Source organism: Mustela lutreola, chromosome 4, assembly GCF_030435805.1.
Source record: "Mustela lutreola isolate mMusLut2 chromosome 4, mMusLut2.pri, whole genome shotgun sequence".
Classification (NCBI taxonomy): domain Eukaryota; kingdom Metazoa; phylum Chordata; class Mammalia; order Carnivora; family Mustelidae; genus Mustela; species Mustela lutreola.
This window is the reverse complement of record NC_081293.1, coordinates 199,370,748-199,390,684: the sequence shown is the minus strand read 5'-3', so window position 1 is coordinate 199,390,684 and position 19,937 is coordinate 199,370,748. Positions and strand designations below refer to the sequence as shown.

At 47.0% G+C, this 19,937-nt stretch overlaps 1 protein-coding gene across 4 annotated transcripts in view; it reads right to left on the bottom strand.

Moving 5' to 3' along the window:
• The window catches only part of DPP6 (dipeptidyl peptidase like 6), an 848,700-nt gene that overhangs the window by 229,038 nt on the left and 599,725 nt on the right, over positions 1-19,937 (bottom strand). For all 4 annotated transcript variants that reach the window (XM_059172341.1, XM_059172343.1, XM_059172340.1 and 1 more), the window contains exon 5: positions 5,964-6,038. In XM_059172341.1, the coding sequence (XP_059028324.1) occupies positions 5,964-6,038 (75 nt within the window). The remainder of the gene's footprint in view (positions 1-5,963; positions 6,039-19,937) is intronic.

Genomic DNA, 19,937 nt, shown 5'->3' with positions numbered 1-19,937 from the left:
CTTTCCTTTTCCAGCACAAACCCTTAAAAGCTCTTTAAGATACGTACCAGGAAACCACGAGAAATATGTCCACGTTTAATGACCTAATGATTTCTCCCTGCATTCTAATTTTATTGCTAAATTTGAGATTCTGGAGGTAGTATATATAAAAAAAGAGTAAGTTTTCACTCGGGTTCCTAAGAGGATCACTGTAACACCGAGTTCCCATGGATTTATGCCGTGACTTTACGCCACCGAGCTTGAAAGTAGAATACAAATAAAATAATAAAAGGGATTACACAGAGGAGAATCCACTCCTATCAGGATCTGGGTGCAGTGCCTTCTGACATGACTCGGTTAATTGCAGGGTGACCCAGGCAGGAGGGTTATTCCATCATCGGTCTGCATAGTACCCCAAGTCACTAATGAGCAACACGGTATCCCAGCTTCTCTGATGAAAATTAAAGTGGTTTGGTCCCCCTCGGTCATCAGCAAGCCTCTGGCAGAGGAGTGAGGACTGCCCGGTGTTTCTGTCCCCAGCCCAGCCCTCCCCAGGCTTCTCCAACTTCTCGGCACTCAGGGCTGGGGAAGAAAGTGGGTGATTATCCCCCGCAGGGGTCCTGCGTTCTTTAGCACGATGCAGGACCTTCTAGAGCCCCCCTAGATGAGGGGAAGCGTACTTCCCTACACACGGTGTGCCAGGCAGCGTCTGAAGGGCTCCCAACGACGCCCACTGCCCGCACCCGCTCCCTGCGGAGTCCCCTCGCCTCACGAGAGGGCTGAGCCCAGGGACGTGTTTCTCATAAACAGAATGCCATCGGGAAGGCCTGGCGGACAACAGGACACAAGCGCTGGGCGTGCTGTCTCCCCGATGCCCCAGGCTCAGCCTGTTGGCTGCTCTGACGAGTCCGAACACCCCAGCCTGCGTGTGGGGAGCCGGCCTGAGCACCAAACGCACGAAGATGATCTTGAGCCAGCGATGGGGGGAGATGGGAGATTAAAAAAAATCAAAAGCCCCAAAACAAAAAAACGGTCTTTCTCTGAGGAGCTGACAATGCAAAAATGGGCAAATAAGGGGCGCCTGGGTGGCTCAGTGGGTGGAGCCTCTGCCTTCGGCTCGGGTCATGACCCTAGGGTCCCGGGATCGAGCCCCGCATCGGGCTCTCTGCTCAGCGGGGAGCCTGCTTCCCCCTCTCTCTCTGCCTGCCTCTCTGCCTCCTTGGGGTCTGTGTCTGTCAAATAAATACATAGAATCTTTTAAAAAATGGGCAAATGGGGGGCGCCTGGGTGGCTCAGTGGGTTAAGCCGCTGCCTTCGGCTCAGGTCATGATCTCAGAGTCCTGGGATCGAGTCCCGCATCGGGCTCTCTGCTCGGCAGAGAGCCTGCTTCCCTCTCTCTCTCTCTGGCTGCCTCTCTGTCTACTTGTGATTTCTCTCTGTCAAATTAATAAATAAAATCTTTAAAAAAAAAAATGGGCAAATGAAACCAGTCAATGTCAAACCAGTAGGAGGTGACGGCAACTTTGACATTCGTCTGAAACAAGGAGAGGAAGACACACACAGTCGCTCTGAAAATTAACCTTCAACGATCCGCCCTTCAGCTCTTCTTGTCCTCCAGACACGGCCTCACCACCTGTCTCCAAACTTCTGGACCGTCCGTCCCTGTTCCTCATTCTCTCCCGGCCCCCTTCGCGTGCGGACTGCCCTACCCAGCCGGCCCCCTCGGGCTTGCTGGTGCTCGTTGGGTTGGCCCACCCTTCGGGGACGGAGGACAGAGGCGGAGGGACGACGCTCCCTCTTGCGGCCCCCAGGAGACTCCCAAAGTGCACAAGGCTCCACAGAAGGTCTGAGGGCATCCAGAGCACACTGGTCACGACGGTGACCCATCCTGCGGCCGAGAGGACTTCAGCGTCTTGTGGATGGCACCTCTGGCCGCAAGGAGGAGAGGAGGAAGCCCTGCCTGGGGGCTGTGCCCAGAGCTGCCACAACCACCCGATGGCCCAGTGAGGGCCTTTCCCTCCCCCTGGGAGCGTTTGCTTTCTGTTACACACAGGATAAGATGTTTTGTTGCCTTTCCTCCTGCCGCTCAGCCTCTCTTCTTACTCGCTGGAAGATTCATCCTCGATAATCTTTACAACGTACCCAATTCCTGCAAGGCCCAGTCTCCAGCCTTCTTCACTCCCATACCCTCCCCGCCGTGGTCCCCGTGGGCGACGCCAGTCATGCCCATGGTTGTATTTTCCGCCTTTACGTTAATTACTTCGAGGATTTTCTCTATTTCAGACACTGCTTTGGGAACTCACACCCATCTTTCCGGTTACCGACTTGTAAATTGTAAACTCTTATGAAAATCCCAGAGTCCCTTGAAACTCAGTAGCAAAAGCAAAGCCGTGAACAGCTCCAGATTCTGCTTCCCTCCCTGCAGCCCCAAACCCGGCGGGGGACCCCGTCTTCCTTCTAGCCTCACCGGGTTCTCTGTACCTCTTCCCCACCACCACCTTCAGGCCGCGAGGACTCTGTGTCCAGCTGAGGATTGGACGCCTCCTGGAAGCCTTTCTGGGTCTACCTAACCGGGCCGAATCCTTTTGTCTGATGCTCAGGAGACTCGGCAGTTCTCTGTGGCCTGGTTTGCGCGCTTCCGTGACTACGGTCCAAGCTCTGTGTTGCAAATAACGTATCATTTCTGCACACATTAAGTGCCTGTTTTTGTTTTTGTTTTTGATAAAGAAGTAACTGGAGGCATCACCGTGGGCTAGAAGCTCGAATCTTTCTGAGGAAAGAACCCCACGTCCAAGCCCTGGCGAGGGACACTATTGTCGGGGCCCCCGTGTCTGCCAGCTAAGTGTCCCCCATGTGCTATCACAATCGTCTCCACGGCAACATGGTTAGATACACACTGACCCCCGTTTAAGGCAAGAAGCTGGGCTCAAAAGAGGCAGCAGTCTGCTCTGACACACACTTGAGCCTGGCGACATCCCACTGTCCACCGTGGGCAGGCAGTGGAGAGAAGCAGGCTCGGGAGGGTTACCGTTTTCCGAATGCAATGTGCGGCATTTGGAATTTGGGGGAGAAGCTGTAACCCAATATTCTATTTTTGCACATGTTTTATTGCACATGAAACATTTATTCTATCGTGAAACATTATTCTATCAAAGGAGAGATGCCTGGTAATTAGACAGTTGGTTCCTACAAAAAATATTTTTTTTATGATCGTCTTTGCAATGAAGAGTTGAATGAGTTCCTAGAAAAAAGGTATCCTGGCTGTCTTTGAAACACACAGATAAGATCGTGATAAACACGGTCCCAAAGACAGAACTCCAGTTCCCTTACCATTAGATGGGAATCCCTTGTTGTAATACCCTCTTGGGGAACACTGTACACTGTACAGCCCTCCTGAGAATATGAAAAAATTTCAAAACATCCTGCAGTAAAGAAACTTATTTAATTTTACTTAAACTTGAGTTCTTAACTGTATTTGAATATGAGACTTTTTTTTTTTTTTTTTTTTTAGGACATCCGGGGATAATCACATTGACACTGAAAACGAAGTTGGAAGTCCTGCTTTGTTCTACTTCCTCCACTATTAGACACCGAGACTCTCCTCTTACAACCTGGGACCTTTTCTAAAAGTATCTGCCTCTTGGTTTACCCAGCTAGAAAGTGATTCCTAAAACCCAGCTCCCAGTCTCGTTGGCGGAGACCCTACTAGATGGCTAACGCATACCGCAGAGCGGAGCCCTGGCTTAATCGTGCGAGGGGAACTGCTCACTCCTTGGAAACCAGGGAGGGTGCTGCTTTGATTCAACTGTCAAGTACCCATTTTCACAGATTTTTTTTTTTTTTAACGTAGTGCGCACATTTTCCACACTCGAATTATTTTTGTTGCTCACTAAATCCACTCTGAATGTCTTCTGTTTTTCCTCGGTTGAGGAAAGAAATGACGCAATCCTACTCTGAAGGCAAACAGACGCTGCATGGAGAGAGAGGGTTCTTCCAAGGTTCTTGTTTCCCTGTGTGTTCTGTACGGTGGAGGCTCACATTCAGCAAAGAATTCTTCACCGAAGCAGCCAGCACTTGGAAGGGGAGCCCAGGGCGCTCTTGCAGAAGGAGCATGGGGGAAAGACAAGAAGTGGCGAGGTCCACCACGCACAGAACCACAGAACGTGGATGAGCCCACACGCTTCCATGAAGCATGTGGAGAGGACGATCAGGGAGAACAAATAACTAAACATTGTTCCAAAGGCTTCTAGAAGCAGGAAGCTCCCATCGCAGGGGTGCTCCTATTGCTAAAAGATGGTCTGGAGTAAGAGGACCCGAAATCTGTCTTTCTATGCTTTTCTCCCTTGGGTGTTGTCTGTGTCTTCCCGAGAACCCCAGGACAAAGCCATTACCTCATCCCCATGAAAGTCCTTCAAGGATCTGCTGATTTTTTTCTCTTATTCAAGGGTAGAAATTATATTTTTGGTAGTTTCCATGAAAGGACCAAAAGCACACAGTGATCCACATACAAATCCGTGTACTTGAAGCTTAAAGAGGCGAGGGCTAGGGCTGGGCGTAGGACATGCAGAATCACAAGGCTAAAAGTTGCCTTTTACCATATCGACTCCACTAACCATCCCCCATCCGACAGATAAAGATGACCAGTGATTCCACAGAATGTGGGTGAGAACAATGAAAACCTTTACATAATGGGACATTAAAAAAAAATTAGAAAATGGGGGCCCCTGGGTGGCTCAGTGGGTTAAAGCCTCTGCTTTCAGCTCAGGTCATGATCTCAGGGTCCTGGGATCGAGCCCCACGTCGGGCTCTCTGCTCAGCGGGGAGCCTGCTTCCTCCTCTCTCTCTGTCTGCCTCTCTGCCTGCTTGTGATCTCTGTCTGTCAAATAAATAAATAAATATTTTAAAAAAATTAGAAAATGGAAAAGGTGGAGTTTTTTTCTTTTAAAGATCTACATTTCAATGGAAAAAAAAAAAAGAAAGTTCCCAATAAATAATCCAGTAGTCAAATAAGTCTTAAAAGAAAGTCTAAAATTTCTAGGATTGAACTCGCATCTCCATGTAAACCAGCCGGCCGGCTGGCCCCGTGGCACGTAACGCCACAAGCTTGCCCTCCTCTTGCCGGGACAAGAGCCTCTCAAACCCACCAGGATGCTGTTCGGGCTGATGCACATCCCTGAGGGCTCACAGCAGCGTGACAAAACTCTGGACAGAATGGTCTCAGAAGAACTGGAAAGGCAGGAGAAGTCTATCTCTTACTCACTGGAGACTCAAATTCCAGAAATGCACATTTCTAAAGTTGCTAATCTCTTGTAAGATGAACATCTGCTTCACTTACACAAATAAATTTCACCTTCTAGCTCATTTAAAATTAAAGAGCCAAGATGAATTTTAAAATATGAGCCTGTTAGAAGACAAAAAGGAAAAAAAAAAAAAAAGAGCTAGTTTTAAGCTGCCGCTAAAGCCCAGGGTGAGATTTTTATGGAAAACCCTGGTGCGGTTTTATGGGAGACTCACAGATGAAGTGCTAAAAACAGGGATTTATATAATGAAAGTGATATTTCAAGTCTTCTCTAGAATACTACAATGGCTAGGAGATAATTAACATTTTATTTTAGCTTAGGGAGAACCTGGCAGTTGCTTTTTTGTTCTCAGGATAAAATTTATGGTATGATTGAGAAAATGGGAAGAAAAATGACTGCACGAAAGGGTAAGATAAATCTTTATAAAAAGACAACGTCTCACCCTCTCCCTCAGGAAAATCCTGTGAAATGGCCCCTAAAAGGAGTGATTTTTTTTCTCCCCCAGCCAAAGGGATTTTTATACCTCTCTTCCTCTCCTAGGTGGCAGTGTGGCGTAAAAAGAGGACTCACCCACGGTTTTCAGGATTCCAAGATCACTCAGAAGGAAGGTTCAAGGGAACATACTTAATAAGGTCTCAGCAGAGAGAAACTTTTTTTTTTTTAACAGACAGAAGTGGTACTTACTGGCTCCACATTGTATGAAAACAGAGCGTACTCCTTATCTGGCGATATTTCATATCGGATGGCTCTTAATGATTCCTAAAAGAAAAAAAAAAAAACACAAAGGATTTTACAGCGTTACATAGACATAACGCAGCTCAGAATCTCGCTGCAAATCCGGGCTTGCTGGCGGCGTTTTCAAAACCTGCTAATAAAATCTGTTTGCAGGCGACTCGCTGAAGTGTATGCAAGATGGCAGTATCCTTTCTTTGAGAAATAACATTCAGGGAGTTGATACCTTTTCACATTCCCACCCCCCCCCCCCAAGTTGCAGCAATGCAATACTTTCGGTATCTATGGAAACAAACCAACGGAAGTAAAGCCGGAGCCCAGGAAGCCCTTCACCGCCAAGACTCCTACCCTCCCTGTATCTTTAAACACGGTTCCCGTGTCCCTTTGTATGGTTAAAAGCTTACGAAGCAGACTGGTTCATTAAAGAGAATCACACTGTACACGTTCCTTTGCAGCTGGCTTTTAAGCCATCATGGACACCGACCCACAATTTGGTCAGTGTGCAGACGACGAACTGGACCTCTTCCTTCAAATGTCTTCATGGCACCCCAGCATTTTTACATACATGACCTCATCACAAAGGCCGCTTCCCTTTAATCCCCTCCCCGCGTTGGCTGCCCTCCCCCTGCTGGGCAGACCCCCGTGCCCACTCGGAAGAGCCCTCTCCGTCAGCCTGGTGTGGGCCACCCTGCCGACAAGCCCACGACCAGGTGCAAACATACAGATGTAGCCACAGTGGAAAGTGACACGGCGTCACACGCATCGTCCCTGGGGTTTTCCTTGCAACAACCGTTCGGCCCGGATTGCCGATCTTCAGAGCCTGCCTGCTACTCTGTGCCGTGCATACACCTTGATTTACGCACTCAGTCCTTCCTAAAAGGTAGCCCCAGAAGGTTCTTGGTACTCATGGTAGTTGTGTTCTGCAAAGTGTCCACAGAGTCCGAGTTAGAGACTACGGAGGCACACTGCCCCTCGGGGAAATGCAGGGCTAGGTTTTGGCGAGGCTCTGGTCACAATCCCCTTGTCGACCGAGCAGCGCAGAAGCCTGCCTCACGCGTGTTTCTGTTTACACGGACTTTCTGAATATAAGCCTTTGATGCATGAACACGGAACTCACAGGGACAGCGTATGACTCGGGCCTGGACACGGCTCATCTAACACGGTTTTCTCTGTAAGACCGCCTTCTTGCATTTCGGATCACTGCCCTGAGCTTTGGCACTCTCCCCAGGGGCCGTTCCAAGCAGCATGGTCTCCAAGAAAAAGTACAAAAACATGGAAAACATGGCACTGCCCAGGCCACACCCACTAAAACACACTCGTTCACAGTGTGAACTCTGGAGTGCCAATGTTTTTGCCACCATGCTCACGCCTGGAAATGTCTGCAAAAGCTCCAGGAGCGTGGGTCTGGATGTCACACACACATTTTAGCACACGGGCGAGCCTGCAGACACAGAAGTTTTGAGTGGTGAGCATGGGCTGTCCTGTGTGTCGCTGTAATAAAACCCTCCATCTTTCTTTACTGGTGGCTGTGAGTTTTGAACAGTTTTTTTTTATGGGACAGATATCTAAGGGTGTGATTGGTGATTTACAAGTTGTTTTGAAAAATGCAAATAGATAAAACTGTTTTTCAGAAATGTGTTTGGAATTGACACTCACTGCTGATGAACGCATGCAGCCTTGCCTCTCCTCGGGCAGCAGGGAGCAGTGATCTGTATTCTTGGGTCTAAACCTCTGCTGCACCGACCGTGATGCCTCACGGAGAGCCGAGTTAATCCTTCCCCGCTACGGGCACTTTCCAGGCTCACTGGGTATGTTCTGGGCAGTATGGACTCTATCTTTAGAAAACTGAGCATCCCTAATTCCTTGAAGGGAGTTAACGCTCTGCGTTTCCTCCTGTCTTCTGCGCAGTTCCCTCCGACCGTGTTTTCATCCGCTCTCCACACAAACTCCTCTTCTCAGGGTTACCAGATGCCACCGGCTTCATGCCGTGATGACTTCTCAGTTCTCCTCCTGGCACACGGATCACCTTCTCCTCCTCAAAACCCCGTCCCCACATGGCGTCCGGGATGCACCCTGACTTTCTCCTAGCTCCTCCTCAATGTTCCTCTTCGTGCACTACGGCTGGTTCCCTTCTTTTCTCTCACCTCTGAATGTTGGAGTAACCAACACTGATTACCAGGTTTCTTTGCTTTTTGACCAGAAATCACATCCCAGGTGGTTCCATCCAGCCTCGTGGCTGTGAAAAGCAGATACCTGCTGAAGATTTGAATGGCCACATGGCCAAGACCCCCTGAACCCAGCTGGACCTGACTTTGAGCTTCAGGCATGTATATCCCACTGCCCCCCGCCTCCCAGTCTCCACGGAATGTCAAGGGGGTGTCTCAATGTAGCGGATATGAAACAGCCTCTCACACCCCACCCCTCCCTCCGGCCCCGGGGACGGCCCTCCTCATCTCAGACATGCCCCCCCACCGCCCAACTCAGCCGCTCTGGCCAGGCCACCGGCTCTGCTTTCTCTTCTGTCTCTAGCCTGGCGGAAAGCATTGGGTGTCTTCCGTCAAAGTCTATCCAGAGCAGCTCCCCACTCCGGCCCTCACCCTGGTCTAAGCATGGGTCCTTCTTCTTGGGCCACTGCAGTGAGCTTCCAGCTGCGTGTCAGGCTCTGACTTTGCCCCCCGCTGTCTATTCTAGTCCCAGGGGTCAGAGCCGTCTCTACCACAGAAATCATCACCCGCCCCCCACTCACAGCCCCTTCAGCTTCTAGCACACGTGGACTGAAAGTCAAAGTTCCCACTGAACAGTGGGGCTACTGCCTGGTCCCATCAGCTCTCCGTCCCCATCTCAAGGTGGTCCCTTGAACCCCTCCCCCCACCCACGCCACCGTCCACACATTCCCAGAACAAGCCGGGCACAGGCTGGCCTCGTGGTCCTTGTCATGGTGTTGCTCCTGCCTAAAACACCCTGGATGGTCACCTGTCAGCTTTCTTCTCGAAAACCTCCTAAGTGAGGCCTTGCCTCTCTTGAGTGGCCGTGACGTCTAGAAACCCCAACAGTCTACCTCTAACGTAGACCCCTCTTCCCTGATTTTTCTAGGCTTCATCATTATTACAAGAATGTGCATTTAACTTATTTATCTTATCTAGTGCCCGTCCCCTTCACTAAAAGGTAAGCTCCTTGAAAGGAGGGCTTTTAAAAGAAATCTTCAGTTTCTCTCAGCAATTCTTTGTAGTTTCCAGGGTACAGATCTTGCCCATATTTTGTTAAGTGCACCCCAAAGCATTCGGTATTGCTGATGTTTTGTATACATAAAAACATATCCACGTCTCAATATCCGATTGTTTATTGCTAACAGACAGAAATAGAGTTAATTTTGGTACCCTGAACCTTCTCTTCTGCAACCCTGCTTAATTTCATTAATTGCTCTAACAGTTTTTTGGTAGATTCTTTAGAATTTCCTATGTAATCAGATTTTCTGTGACCAAAGAGTTCTTTTTCTTCCTTTCCTAACTGGATGAGTGTTTGCTTCTTTTTATAGCCTAATTACACTCCGGAAAGCCGCTAACACAATGCCCAGTAGAAGTCAGGAGGGCGGGCACCTCGCCTTTCCCCCAATCTTAGGGAGAAGGCATTCACTCCCCACTATTTGGTGGACTAGCAGCAGGTGCTCAGCAGACATCTGTTATCAAATGAAGGCCTTCCTGTCTATTTCCAGTTTGCTCAGAATTTTAATAGTGGATGTTGAGTTTTATAATGAGTGTTGAATTAACTCAAATGCCTTTTCTGTATTTACTGAGATGATTACGTTGTTCTGCTTTTCCTAAATCCATCAAAATGGTACATTTCATTGATGCTCAAATGCTGAGGCAAACTTGCATTCCTTGGATAAACTCTATTTGGCCGCGATGAATTTGCCTTTTATACATTACTGGACGGGAATTGCTACTCTGTGGAGGATTTTTGTGCCTGTTTCATGAGGGAAATTTGTGGTTTTCTTTTCTGCTAATAACCTCGTCTATTTATTTGGGGGGCAGTGCTAGCCTAATAAATGACTTAGGAAGTATTTCCTCCTCTTCTGTTTGTTTTGTAACTTAGCGTGGAACTGATGACATGTTTTTCTAAAACACTGAATTCACCAGTGAAGCCATCTGCACCTTGAGATTCCTATATATGGAGTTTTTTGTCTATTAATTCATTTTTTTAAAAAGATTTTATTTATTTATTTGACACAGAGAGAGAACAAGTAGGCAGAGCAGCAGGCAGAGGGAGAAGGAGAAGCAGGCTCCCCACGGAGCAGAGAGCCCGATGTGAGGCTCGATCCCAGGACCCTGGACCATGACCTGAGCCCACTGGTTTTTCTTCCACGTACAATTGATTTCTTCTCCTTACTGCTTTTCTTCTGTGTAATAACATTTGATTTCTCGTTTTACTTCTAGTTTCTTAAGGTGAAAGCTTAAATCTAATACTATGAACACCTAAAGCCATAAATTGCCTTGTGAGTGCTTCCGACTTGCACACCATAAATTTTGATGTTATACATCCGAATTTTCCTTCATTTCAGAATATTATCTAATTTCCATCTGGTTTCTCCTTTGGCTGGTTTGTCACTTAAAAGCAGGTTGTTTAATTTTTAATCATCAGGCTACATTCCAGATATTTTCTGCCGTTGATTTCCAGTTTAATTATGTATTTGTTAGAGATGATTCTTTGTATAATTTTCAGCATTTGCGATCGGTGGACACTTGTCCAATGGCCCACACTTTCGTCAGTTTTGGCGAGTGTTCCATGTACCACACAACAAATGTGTCGTTTGCTTTGCTGAGGGGTGTGATGCGTGAACGTCAGGCCGGTCAGTTGGTAACAGAGTTTTCAAGGCTTCCGGTCTCTGTACTGGTCTTTCTTTCTAAATTTGATCAGGTTCTCAGAGAGGATCGTTGGAATCTCCAGCTCGAATTGTGGATTTGTCCATTTTGGGTTTTGGTTCAACAGATTATTGCTTTAAATCTTACTAGGCTATTGCTAGGGGCATACACCTTCAGGATTCTTGTTTCCAATTTTTTAAATTTTCTAATTTAAATTTAATCAGCCAACATCCCGTGCATCATTAGTTTCAGATGTAGCATCAATAATTCATCAGTTACATGCTCACCACATCACGTGCCCCGCCTTCAGGATTCTTATGCCTTCTTAAGGACCTGACTCCTTTACCATTATAAAATATTTATTTTTATTTCTGGTAATAAGGACTATTCTGTAGTCTCCTTTGATATTAATATAACCATTCCAGCTTTCCTTTGGTTAGTGTTTGCAGAGAATTATCTTTTTACATCCATTTAATTTTAACCTATGTCTTCAAATTGAAAGTATATATCATAGAAGGCTTATAATTGGATCCTGCTTTTTAAAACTCACCTCTGAGTCCTCTAGGAGTACTAAGCAGAGCCTATGGACATGAGGATAGAGGAAACCTGCCCTTTTTACTGGAGTTAGCTCCCACCCCATATTGTATCCGATTCCTGTTCCTGTGTGTCCGGCTCAGGAAAATCCTAACACCCATTCCAAAGATTTTATGTGTAATGTTTGTGTCTTTTAGTCAACGTGTAGGATTGGAGAAAAGAATTAGACGGAAGCCTTATATTAACATATAAGTTAACATAAAAGCCTTCATAAGGTAACATTAAGCTGGACATTTTCACCACATAATTTAATGGACCCTTTTATAAAAAGACAGATGTATTTCTTCAGGACCGGTTAATTCGGTTAATTCATTTTCTCCAAGTTTCCGCTAAAAGCTTAGTTACATGTCGACCACCTGTACCGTTCCTGTTTTCCTCCTTCCATTATGCAGATCTGAGTTTCCAGCTGGTATCATCTTTTCTTACTCCAAAGATCTTCCCTTTCGGCTTCCCATCGTGGTCCTGTGTGGCCGTGGGGAGCTCTCAGATTTGGTCTCCAGTTTCTTTCTTTTATCTTGAGTGTTGAAAGATACTTTTGCTACATGTAGAATTCTACATTGACACTTATTTTTTCCCCAGGGCTTTAAGGCTGCCATTCCACTGTGCTCTGACTTGCAGAACGTTTGGTAAGGAGTGTGTTGTCCTGTTCCTTACTTTTCTGTACAGAGTATGTCTCTTTCCGTGGCCGCCACGAGAATGTCCTCCTTCTCACTAGTGTTCAGTGACCTGATGATTGTGTACTTTGGTGTGCTTTATTTATGTTTATTCTGCTTGAGATTTATTGAGTTCTGATATCAAATTTAAGAAGTTCAGTCATTATTTCTTTAAAACTTTCTTTTGTCTTCTCTTTCTGGGCCTTCAATAACATCTCTATTAGCCCATTTCGTGTTGTCTACCAGATTACTAAGGTGCAGTCCAAGTTTTGTTTAAAGACTTCTTCTCCTATCAGTTCCTCACTTTGGAGACTTTTCTCTTTTTTAAAATATTTTATTTACTTATTTGAGAGAGAAAGAGAGAGCACAAGTGAGGTGAGGGCAGAGGGGGGAAGCAGACTCTCCACTGAGCGGGGAGCCCGATGCGGGGCTCGATCCTATGACCCTGGGATCATGACCTGAGCCGAAGGCAGAGGCTTAACGACTGATCCACCCAGACCCCCTTTTTGGAGACCTTCTGTTGCTCTCAGTTAAAGTTCAGGGTTTCTCCTTTCGCTTCCCTATAGTGCCCAGGTCTGTTGTTAATCTAGAGATTTTAAAAAAAATTTTGATGCTTCATTTTTAATCATTAGAAATTTTATTACGGCGTTCTATAATCTTTAATTTTTATTCCCATCATGCTCTTGGTTTTCTTTATATCCTTGAGCGTCTGGAACACAGTGATCATGGCAGTTTTAATATGCTCTTCTGCTAATTCTATTATCTGTTATTTGTGGGTTTCTATCGACTAATTTTTTTCTCCTTATTGTAGGTCACATTTCCCTGCTTCTTTGTTTATACAGTAATTTAAAAAATGAACAAGAGGGGCGCCTGGGTGGCTCAGTGGGTTAAAGCCTCTGCCTTTAGCTCAGGTCATGATCTCAGGGTCCTGGGATCGAGTCCCACATCGGGCTCTCTGCTCAGCAGGGAGCCTGCTTCTCCCTCCACCTCTGCCTGCCTCTCTGCCTGCTTGTGATCTGTCTGTGAAATAAAGAAATAAAATCTTTAAAAAAAAATGAACAAGAGATATTTTGACTTTTCTCTTGTTGAGTCTTGGATTATTTGTGTTTCTTCAAAGAACGCTTGGCTTTTTATGACAGGCAGTTAATCCTGTGGGGATTAAATTCATTCTTTCAGAGTTCATTTTTAAGATGTCTTAAAGGTCGTTCTAGAATAGCTATCATTTTAGGGCTAGCTGTCCCTTCCCTCTAAGGGTCTGCTCTACCTGGGACTTCATACCCCAGGTTTGGAAAGACTGAACTGATTGCTGGCAGGGCGTGAGCTCTGCCTATCGTCTGACAGGATCCGATAGTTGTTCTTCACTTGAAACTCGATCTCACCCTGACTCGTGGTGTTTCACTCTCTACGTACAAGGATCAGCCCAAGTCTCTCTGGGGGCCCCGTGCAGGTGTTCTGAGCACTCTCTAGTTCACGTCCCCGTCTCGGGGACTCTGTCCTATAAACTGTAGCCATTTTCTGCGCCCCCAAACTCTGGCCTGTCTGCTTGACTCAGCAGGAAAGAAGGCTTGAGTCTCCCCTCCCTGGGAGGTCCAGCAAACACGCGCAGGCCGAAGCTCAGGTGACGGCTGGGCTCACGTCATTTGTTTTCCTTCTCTCAGGGATCAGAGCTGTGAGCGGCCAACGGTCCCAAGTATGAAAATTGTCGTTTCTCTCTCATACAGTCCTGCTTGATAGTTGTTCGTTTGAGGAGGAGAACTCGGGTGGTCTGACATTCTCACGGCCGGACCAGCTGTCGAGCAGGATGGTTGGTTTTGTCATCTCTGCATTCCCAGTGCCTGAGGGGGACGGGCACGTACCGGATGCTCCGCACATGTTCACTGAATACGTGAGTGGATGTCTCCACGCGTAACCCCGTGTGTCGTAAGAGTGGCCACGAGGTCACGGATACAAAGGAACCCCAACAGAAACCGGCCAAGAGCAGGGCCTTCTGCACTTGGAAATCGGTGCGGCTCACGTCCCTTGACGAAGGGTCGGCTGCTAGTGACACAGGCTGCAGCAGTGACGAATCTGCTGTGCTCTCTCGAGAAGTCCACCACGGTCATTCCCAGGAGTGGCTTCATGCGCTTGCAACCGCCCCAGGTCCCAGGGTTACCGACGACCGTGGATGGCAGGCGTGGGCCCACCCTTTCACGGGTGCAAATAATGGATGCAGAGCCACCTCGCCGCTCCTGAACATTCGCTCCCAGCCTGTCTGAGTCAGGACGAATCCCCAAGCCAAGCAAGCCGTGGCTTCTGGTGTGCCTGAGGTCAAGTCCTGCAATATTTCTGTCCGCGTCCTACCAGACTGTCTCTCCTTCCCGGGTCAGTTTGGAAGCAGTCTTTGTGGTCTGTGGACACCAGCCTTTCCTTTGTTCCTGGGACTGAAATACTGTTGCTATTTGCCTATTGATTTTTCCTTTTAATTTTGTAAATTGAAGACATTTCTGTGGGAGTTAAATAGGGCTCTTTTTTTTTTTTTTACAGCCTCTGGAATGCATATTTTGCAAAATATCTCTCCTTTGTGCTAAACGAAGCAATGAGTCTTCTTTCTGACATTAAACTTTTACTCCAAGTGGAACTTAATTTTGTATATTTGTGAAATTCAACATTACCTCCTTATAGATACCATTAGGGATGCTGGTGCTGTTTTCTTTTCTTTTCTTTTTTTTTTTAAGATTTTATTTATTTACTAGAGAGAGATCATGAGAGGGAGAGGGTCAGAGGGAGAAGCAGTCTCCTGGCTAGCAGAGAATCCCATGTGCGGCTGGATCCCAGGATCCTGGGAACACGACCTGACGGAAGGAAGACACTTAACCGACTGAGCCACCCAGGCGTCCTGGCACTGTTTCCTAATTATGCCATTGATTCCCCTGGTGTATCAAATACGCACTGACACGAGAATGTCTGTCTGAATTCTGTAGTCTCGCACCTCTCACCATGCTCTCCACAGACAGATGTGGAGGGTTTTAAGCTTTTGCTGCAGATTCAGAAAGCCTGTGACGCACACACTGCCTACACCACTTACAATGTGAAATTCAGTAAATTTCTTACCTTCTCTGTTCCTCTATAAAATGGAGAAAATATCTGGCCCCGTGGTGAGTGTGAAAATTCAATAAAGTCATTCCAATGCCTGGTGCGTCACAAGTACTGGAACGTATTAGCTGTTACTTTACTGAGCTGAGAGCGATTCTCCCTTGTGAGTTTTGATATCAGACAAGCAAGTCGTTCCCATACATTTAACGGTTTTTACGGGTCCATTCAGGTATTTATCCTCGTGCATGGCAATTAAGACATTTCACCCGGTGTTTGACATTAGGCTTCTTTCATTGTTCTAATCAAAATTGGACTCAAGTCTGGTATCAATTTTAAAAGCTTTTAACATACGTAACATTGTCTTCTTATCTCAGATTACGTTACACCCTTACATTTTTTCAAATATTCAAAAAGATCTTAGAGTTTGCTTTAAGTCTTACGTGGTTCTTAGATTTAAAGTAGGACCCTAAAAAAAAAAAAGTAGAAAAATAAAGTTTTGTTCATGAGTGAAAGGACTATTCTGGCTTCTAGGTACTGATGTTTGTGAAGACAGAGCTAGTGATCTATTCACCTATTTCTTGTATCCAGCCATATGGAAATCTTTTCTTATTAATTACAGCTTACTAGAATCAAGATCTTTTAGGTTTTCGAAATACAATCCTGTTGCCCGGAAAAGAGAGTCCATTTTCTTCCATTTTCTAGCTCCTCTCCCCACCTCCAAGTTTGCTTGTCTACTGCAACTTCCTGCCGTCCTCAAGAACACGTTAAATGCCAACGGTGCTGGTGAGAATTCTGGCCCGACCATAACTGAAATGGTTTCACTGTTCGCCACTGAGAATGGGTTTCGTTTCCAGTTGGCCCCTGATGGATTTTTTTTTTTTTTTTATCATATTGGAGCAGGTTTTCATTCTCATCTCACCCAGAAATTTTATTAGGCGTTGCTGATAAACTTTAACCAGATACGCTTTCAAGGTCCTGCGATCTCATCACAAGATTTTTCTGTTATTTGGTGGTTGTAATGGGTTTTGTTGATTGATTCTGGATATTTAAACGCTGTTGTGACGGGTCCATGACTCGGAGCAGATGCTGATTCTGATCCATGAGTGAGCCCGACCCGCTAATACTGCGTCTACGGTGTTGGTGTCTACACTCGCCGGTGAGGCTGCTGAGTAGTTTACCTTTTGCATTATTTAGGACTATTTAGTCAAACCCCAAACACAGCTGTTAATAGCATCATCCCGACTTTTAAAAATATCGGTCTACATTTAGGGCAGCCCCCGTGTGTATAAAATCGTCGGCATGTTTCTGGTGAGACACGTAGCTAGAGGGCTGACGTCTCGTTTCCATGTAGTAGAGAAACACGGACGTGATCATAAATGCAGGAAAGGAACGGGGGCCACTACTGAAAGAAGGAGCTGGAGAATGACAGAACGCCCTGAGCGGCCACGTAACGGGCAGGAAATGAAGAGCAGGAAGCATCAATCTATCAGCCCTGGAGTCTCGGCTGCCAGCTATGTGACTCAGAAAAAGATATTTTAGCCTCTCTAAACCCGTGTTTCCCTCTGTAAAGTAAGAAGAATACAAAGTAACAGCTGCTCAGGGAGTTCAGTGAAATAAGAAGACGAGTGGAGGTTTGCACCGTTAGCGCCCTGCGTGCACCTGCCGCACCAGCTCCAGGGCCCCTCACACCTCCCGACTGGGGGCGAGTGAGACCTGCGCCCCAGACAGCACAGCCCTGTAGCGGTGACCTCAGCTGCCCGCACACAAATGCAGCCCAGACTCCGCAACTGTGCTTGTGCCGCAGGACTTTAGAGCCATCCCTCCTGTCTTCCCAGTCACGCCATCACCAGGACCTCCTTCCGCTCTCCTGGGGCCGCAGCGGTCCGGGGGGCTCCCTGCCTGCCATCCTTCCTTCCTCCCAATGCCCCTCACGTGGGTCGAGCTTTATGTTCCCAGAGCACACAGGCCTGTCCCCAGAAGTCCCAGCCCTTTCTGTTTGCAGCAGAGTAAAGACTGGAGCACTGAGTCAGGGGCTCGATGGCCTGTTTCCTGTCTTCTTCGGGGTCCCTGTGCCTGGCCTTCCAACCGCTTCCAGACCACCTGTGCCGGGGTGGCAACTTAGCCCCCCTGACTCAGCACTCAGCCTGCTCACCGCTGAGCGACAATGTGACCTCCCACACGTCTTCTAGTCGTGCCTGCCTTCCAGGGGCTGCGGGACGTCCCTCTCCGAGCTGTGTCTGCTCCCACCCGCCACCCCGCTCCCCGCTCCCCACCTGGGACTCCCGCCCGAGGAGCCTCCGCTGAACAGATGTCAGGCAAATGTGTGTTTCTTTAGATCTGGGTGGAGAATTCCCCAAGAGTCAACCTGTTTCCCTAATCCTTGGCCCGCCCAGCCGCCCGCCCTGTCTAGCCCAGGACCTTGCTCAGAGAACAAGGATTACCTGCTTAATGTCAGACAACAGAGTAGACACAGTGACAGAAGCACTACATCAGGCCACCCTTAACCTGCATAGGACAGCAGGTGTGGGGCCAGAAAAATGAAGCTGCTACTTTGTTTCTCGGGTCTTTTAAAGGCACAGGTGTAAGATTTTCTCCTCACGTAATAAATGGATTGACGTAAGAACAGAGTAGCCTATGAAATAAAAACTTAAAATGAAAATGAAAACTTATGATGAAAAATATTTTTGTCTCCTGCTCTTTTAATAAGAGAAATAGAAAAAACAAGGAGAGGGAAAAGAAAGAAAGAGCAAGAGAGAAAAAGAAAAAAAATGCAGAAGGACAGAGGATGGACAGAACCGAGAAGACACAGAAAAGATACTCAACAGAGTGTGCGTCACGGCTCAGGAAGGCGTTCCTGCAAAAGACGGAGACTTTGGATGCCATCCCTTTGCTCTGGGACTCGGGAGGTTTGCACCTGAGAGGCCAGTCTGGCTAGAAGTCAGTGAGGGTAGCGTCTGGGGGTATGGACAGCTGCTAGCCCGTTGCACCAGCCGGTGTCTGCTAAATGCGAGACCAGGAAGCCGGCTGCGGCCAGATAATCCCGTTTGACAAGAAAAGCCAGAAACCTGGATTTTCACTTTGTCGAAAGCACTCCGTGGGTCCAATAAAATAGTTCGGTGGGCTTTCAGGGCGTCAAGTTCGGCCTCCTCAACTATACGCAATAACAAGGCTGTTTCCCTTTCCTGGTTTGGACGTGCGTGGGAAGAGCCGCCAGCCTTGGGTTGGCAATGCCTGCTGGCCATGGTCTGGTCTGCTGGGGGGCGGGTGTCACCCAGAGCAGGAGGGTAACATGTGAAGCGGGGGAGTGGGTCCACCAGCCAGTGACTGGGGCCCCCTCCCCACCGCCGAAGCCCGCTGGCAGGAGCACTGTGTCCTGAGCCGCCTGCAGGGCTGTACGAGGGTGAGGGGGACAGAAGCCAGGCAGGTGGGCTTCTGCCTTCTCCAGACATGAGACCACAGGCACACGAAGCCCTTGATGGCAATTAGATGAAACAGAATGAAGTGAAAACTAATAATTGTGAAAGTCAAGCCCACTGGATGAAGGAAAAAAAGGGAAAAAAAAAAACCCCAAACAAAAAAACAAGTGGTCTCCAGTTCTGATCTCTAACAAATTCTGGAGTTCCTCCTGAGCACCACGAACCCATTATTCCTCTAGATTCTGCTGTGGGTCTAATAATACTTATAATTACGTCCCCCTCTGCGAGGAGTCAGAATTCATTAATTTTTAGAGACAGATAAAAATTCAAATTCTACAGTCTTGTGATTATATAAAATCAAAGGGGAGCATAAATTAAGGGAACAAAAGGACTTTTTATTTAAATGTTAATTTAGTCATTTAAATAAGTAATTAAAACAAGTAGATTCGTAATTAAGCAAGTAAAGACGTAAAAAGTCAGAAAGCCTGACATACAGCAGAGCAACAGGACGCTTCTCAGCAGCACGTGTTTCCCCTTCCAAGTACCTCCAGACCTGTTTGCGGTTCCTCCGTATTCATTGCTGGAGGAAGACTAATCTCTTTGGAACGTGATGCTGAATTCTTAAAAATCTGATTAAAATTATTGAATAAATGGCCTTGAAACAGCAATTATGGAAATCATCGCCAAGAAAAATCACATACTAAGTTTTCCCCACCCAAGCAGCGGAGCCGTTTGCGCGCTGCAGTGAGTGCTGCCCAGCCTTCTCAGTCGCAGCGATGAGGCTGACGGTTGCTGGCTGACGTGTAAGTCTAACATCGTATTCTTCTGTGTTTGCGTACACACAGCAGACATATTTCCATAGTACGATCATCTTCGTAACTATTCTTTTCCCGGCACGGCTACATATTTCATCTACTTGTATTTAAATTGCTTCTCCAGCTTCAAATATTTTCACTCGTCAGATTCTTTACTTATGAAAAATTGCCTGGGATGAGCAGAAAAACTTAAATATTTCTACTCATCTTGAATGCATTGTCAAGTTGCCTTCCAGACACAACGAATGGTTGGACAGGTGGAGAGACAGATGGATGGGTGGACAGACGGATACATAGTAGATAGACAGACAGACAGATGGACAGGTAGATGGATAGGTAGACAAATGGATGGACAGACAGATGGATAGATTAATGGATGGATGGATGGATACGTAGCTAGACAGATGGAGGGTGGACAGATGGACAGATAGATAGACGGATGGATGGACAGAAGGATAGATAGGCAGATGGACAGACAGAAGGATGGACAGATAGATGGATAAATGGATGGATGGGT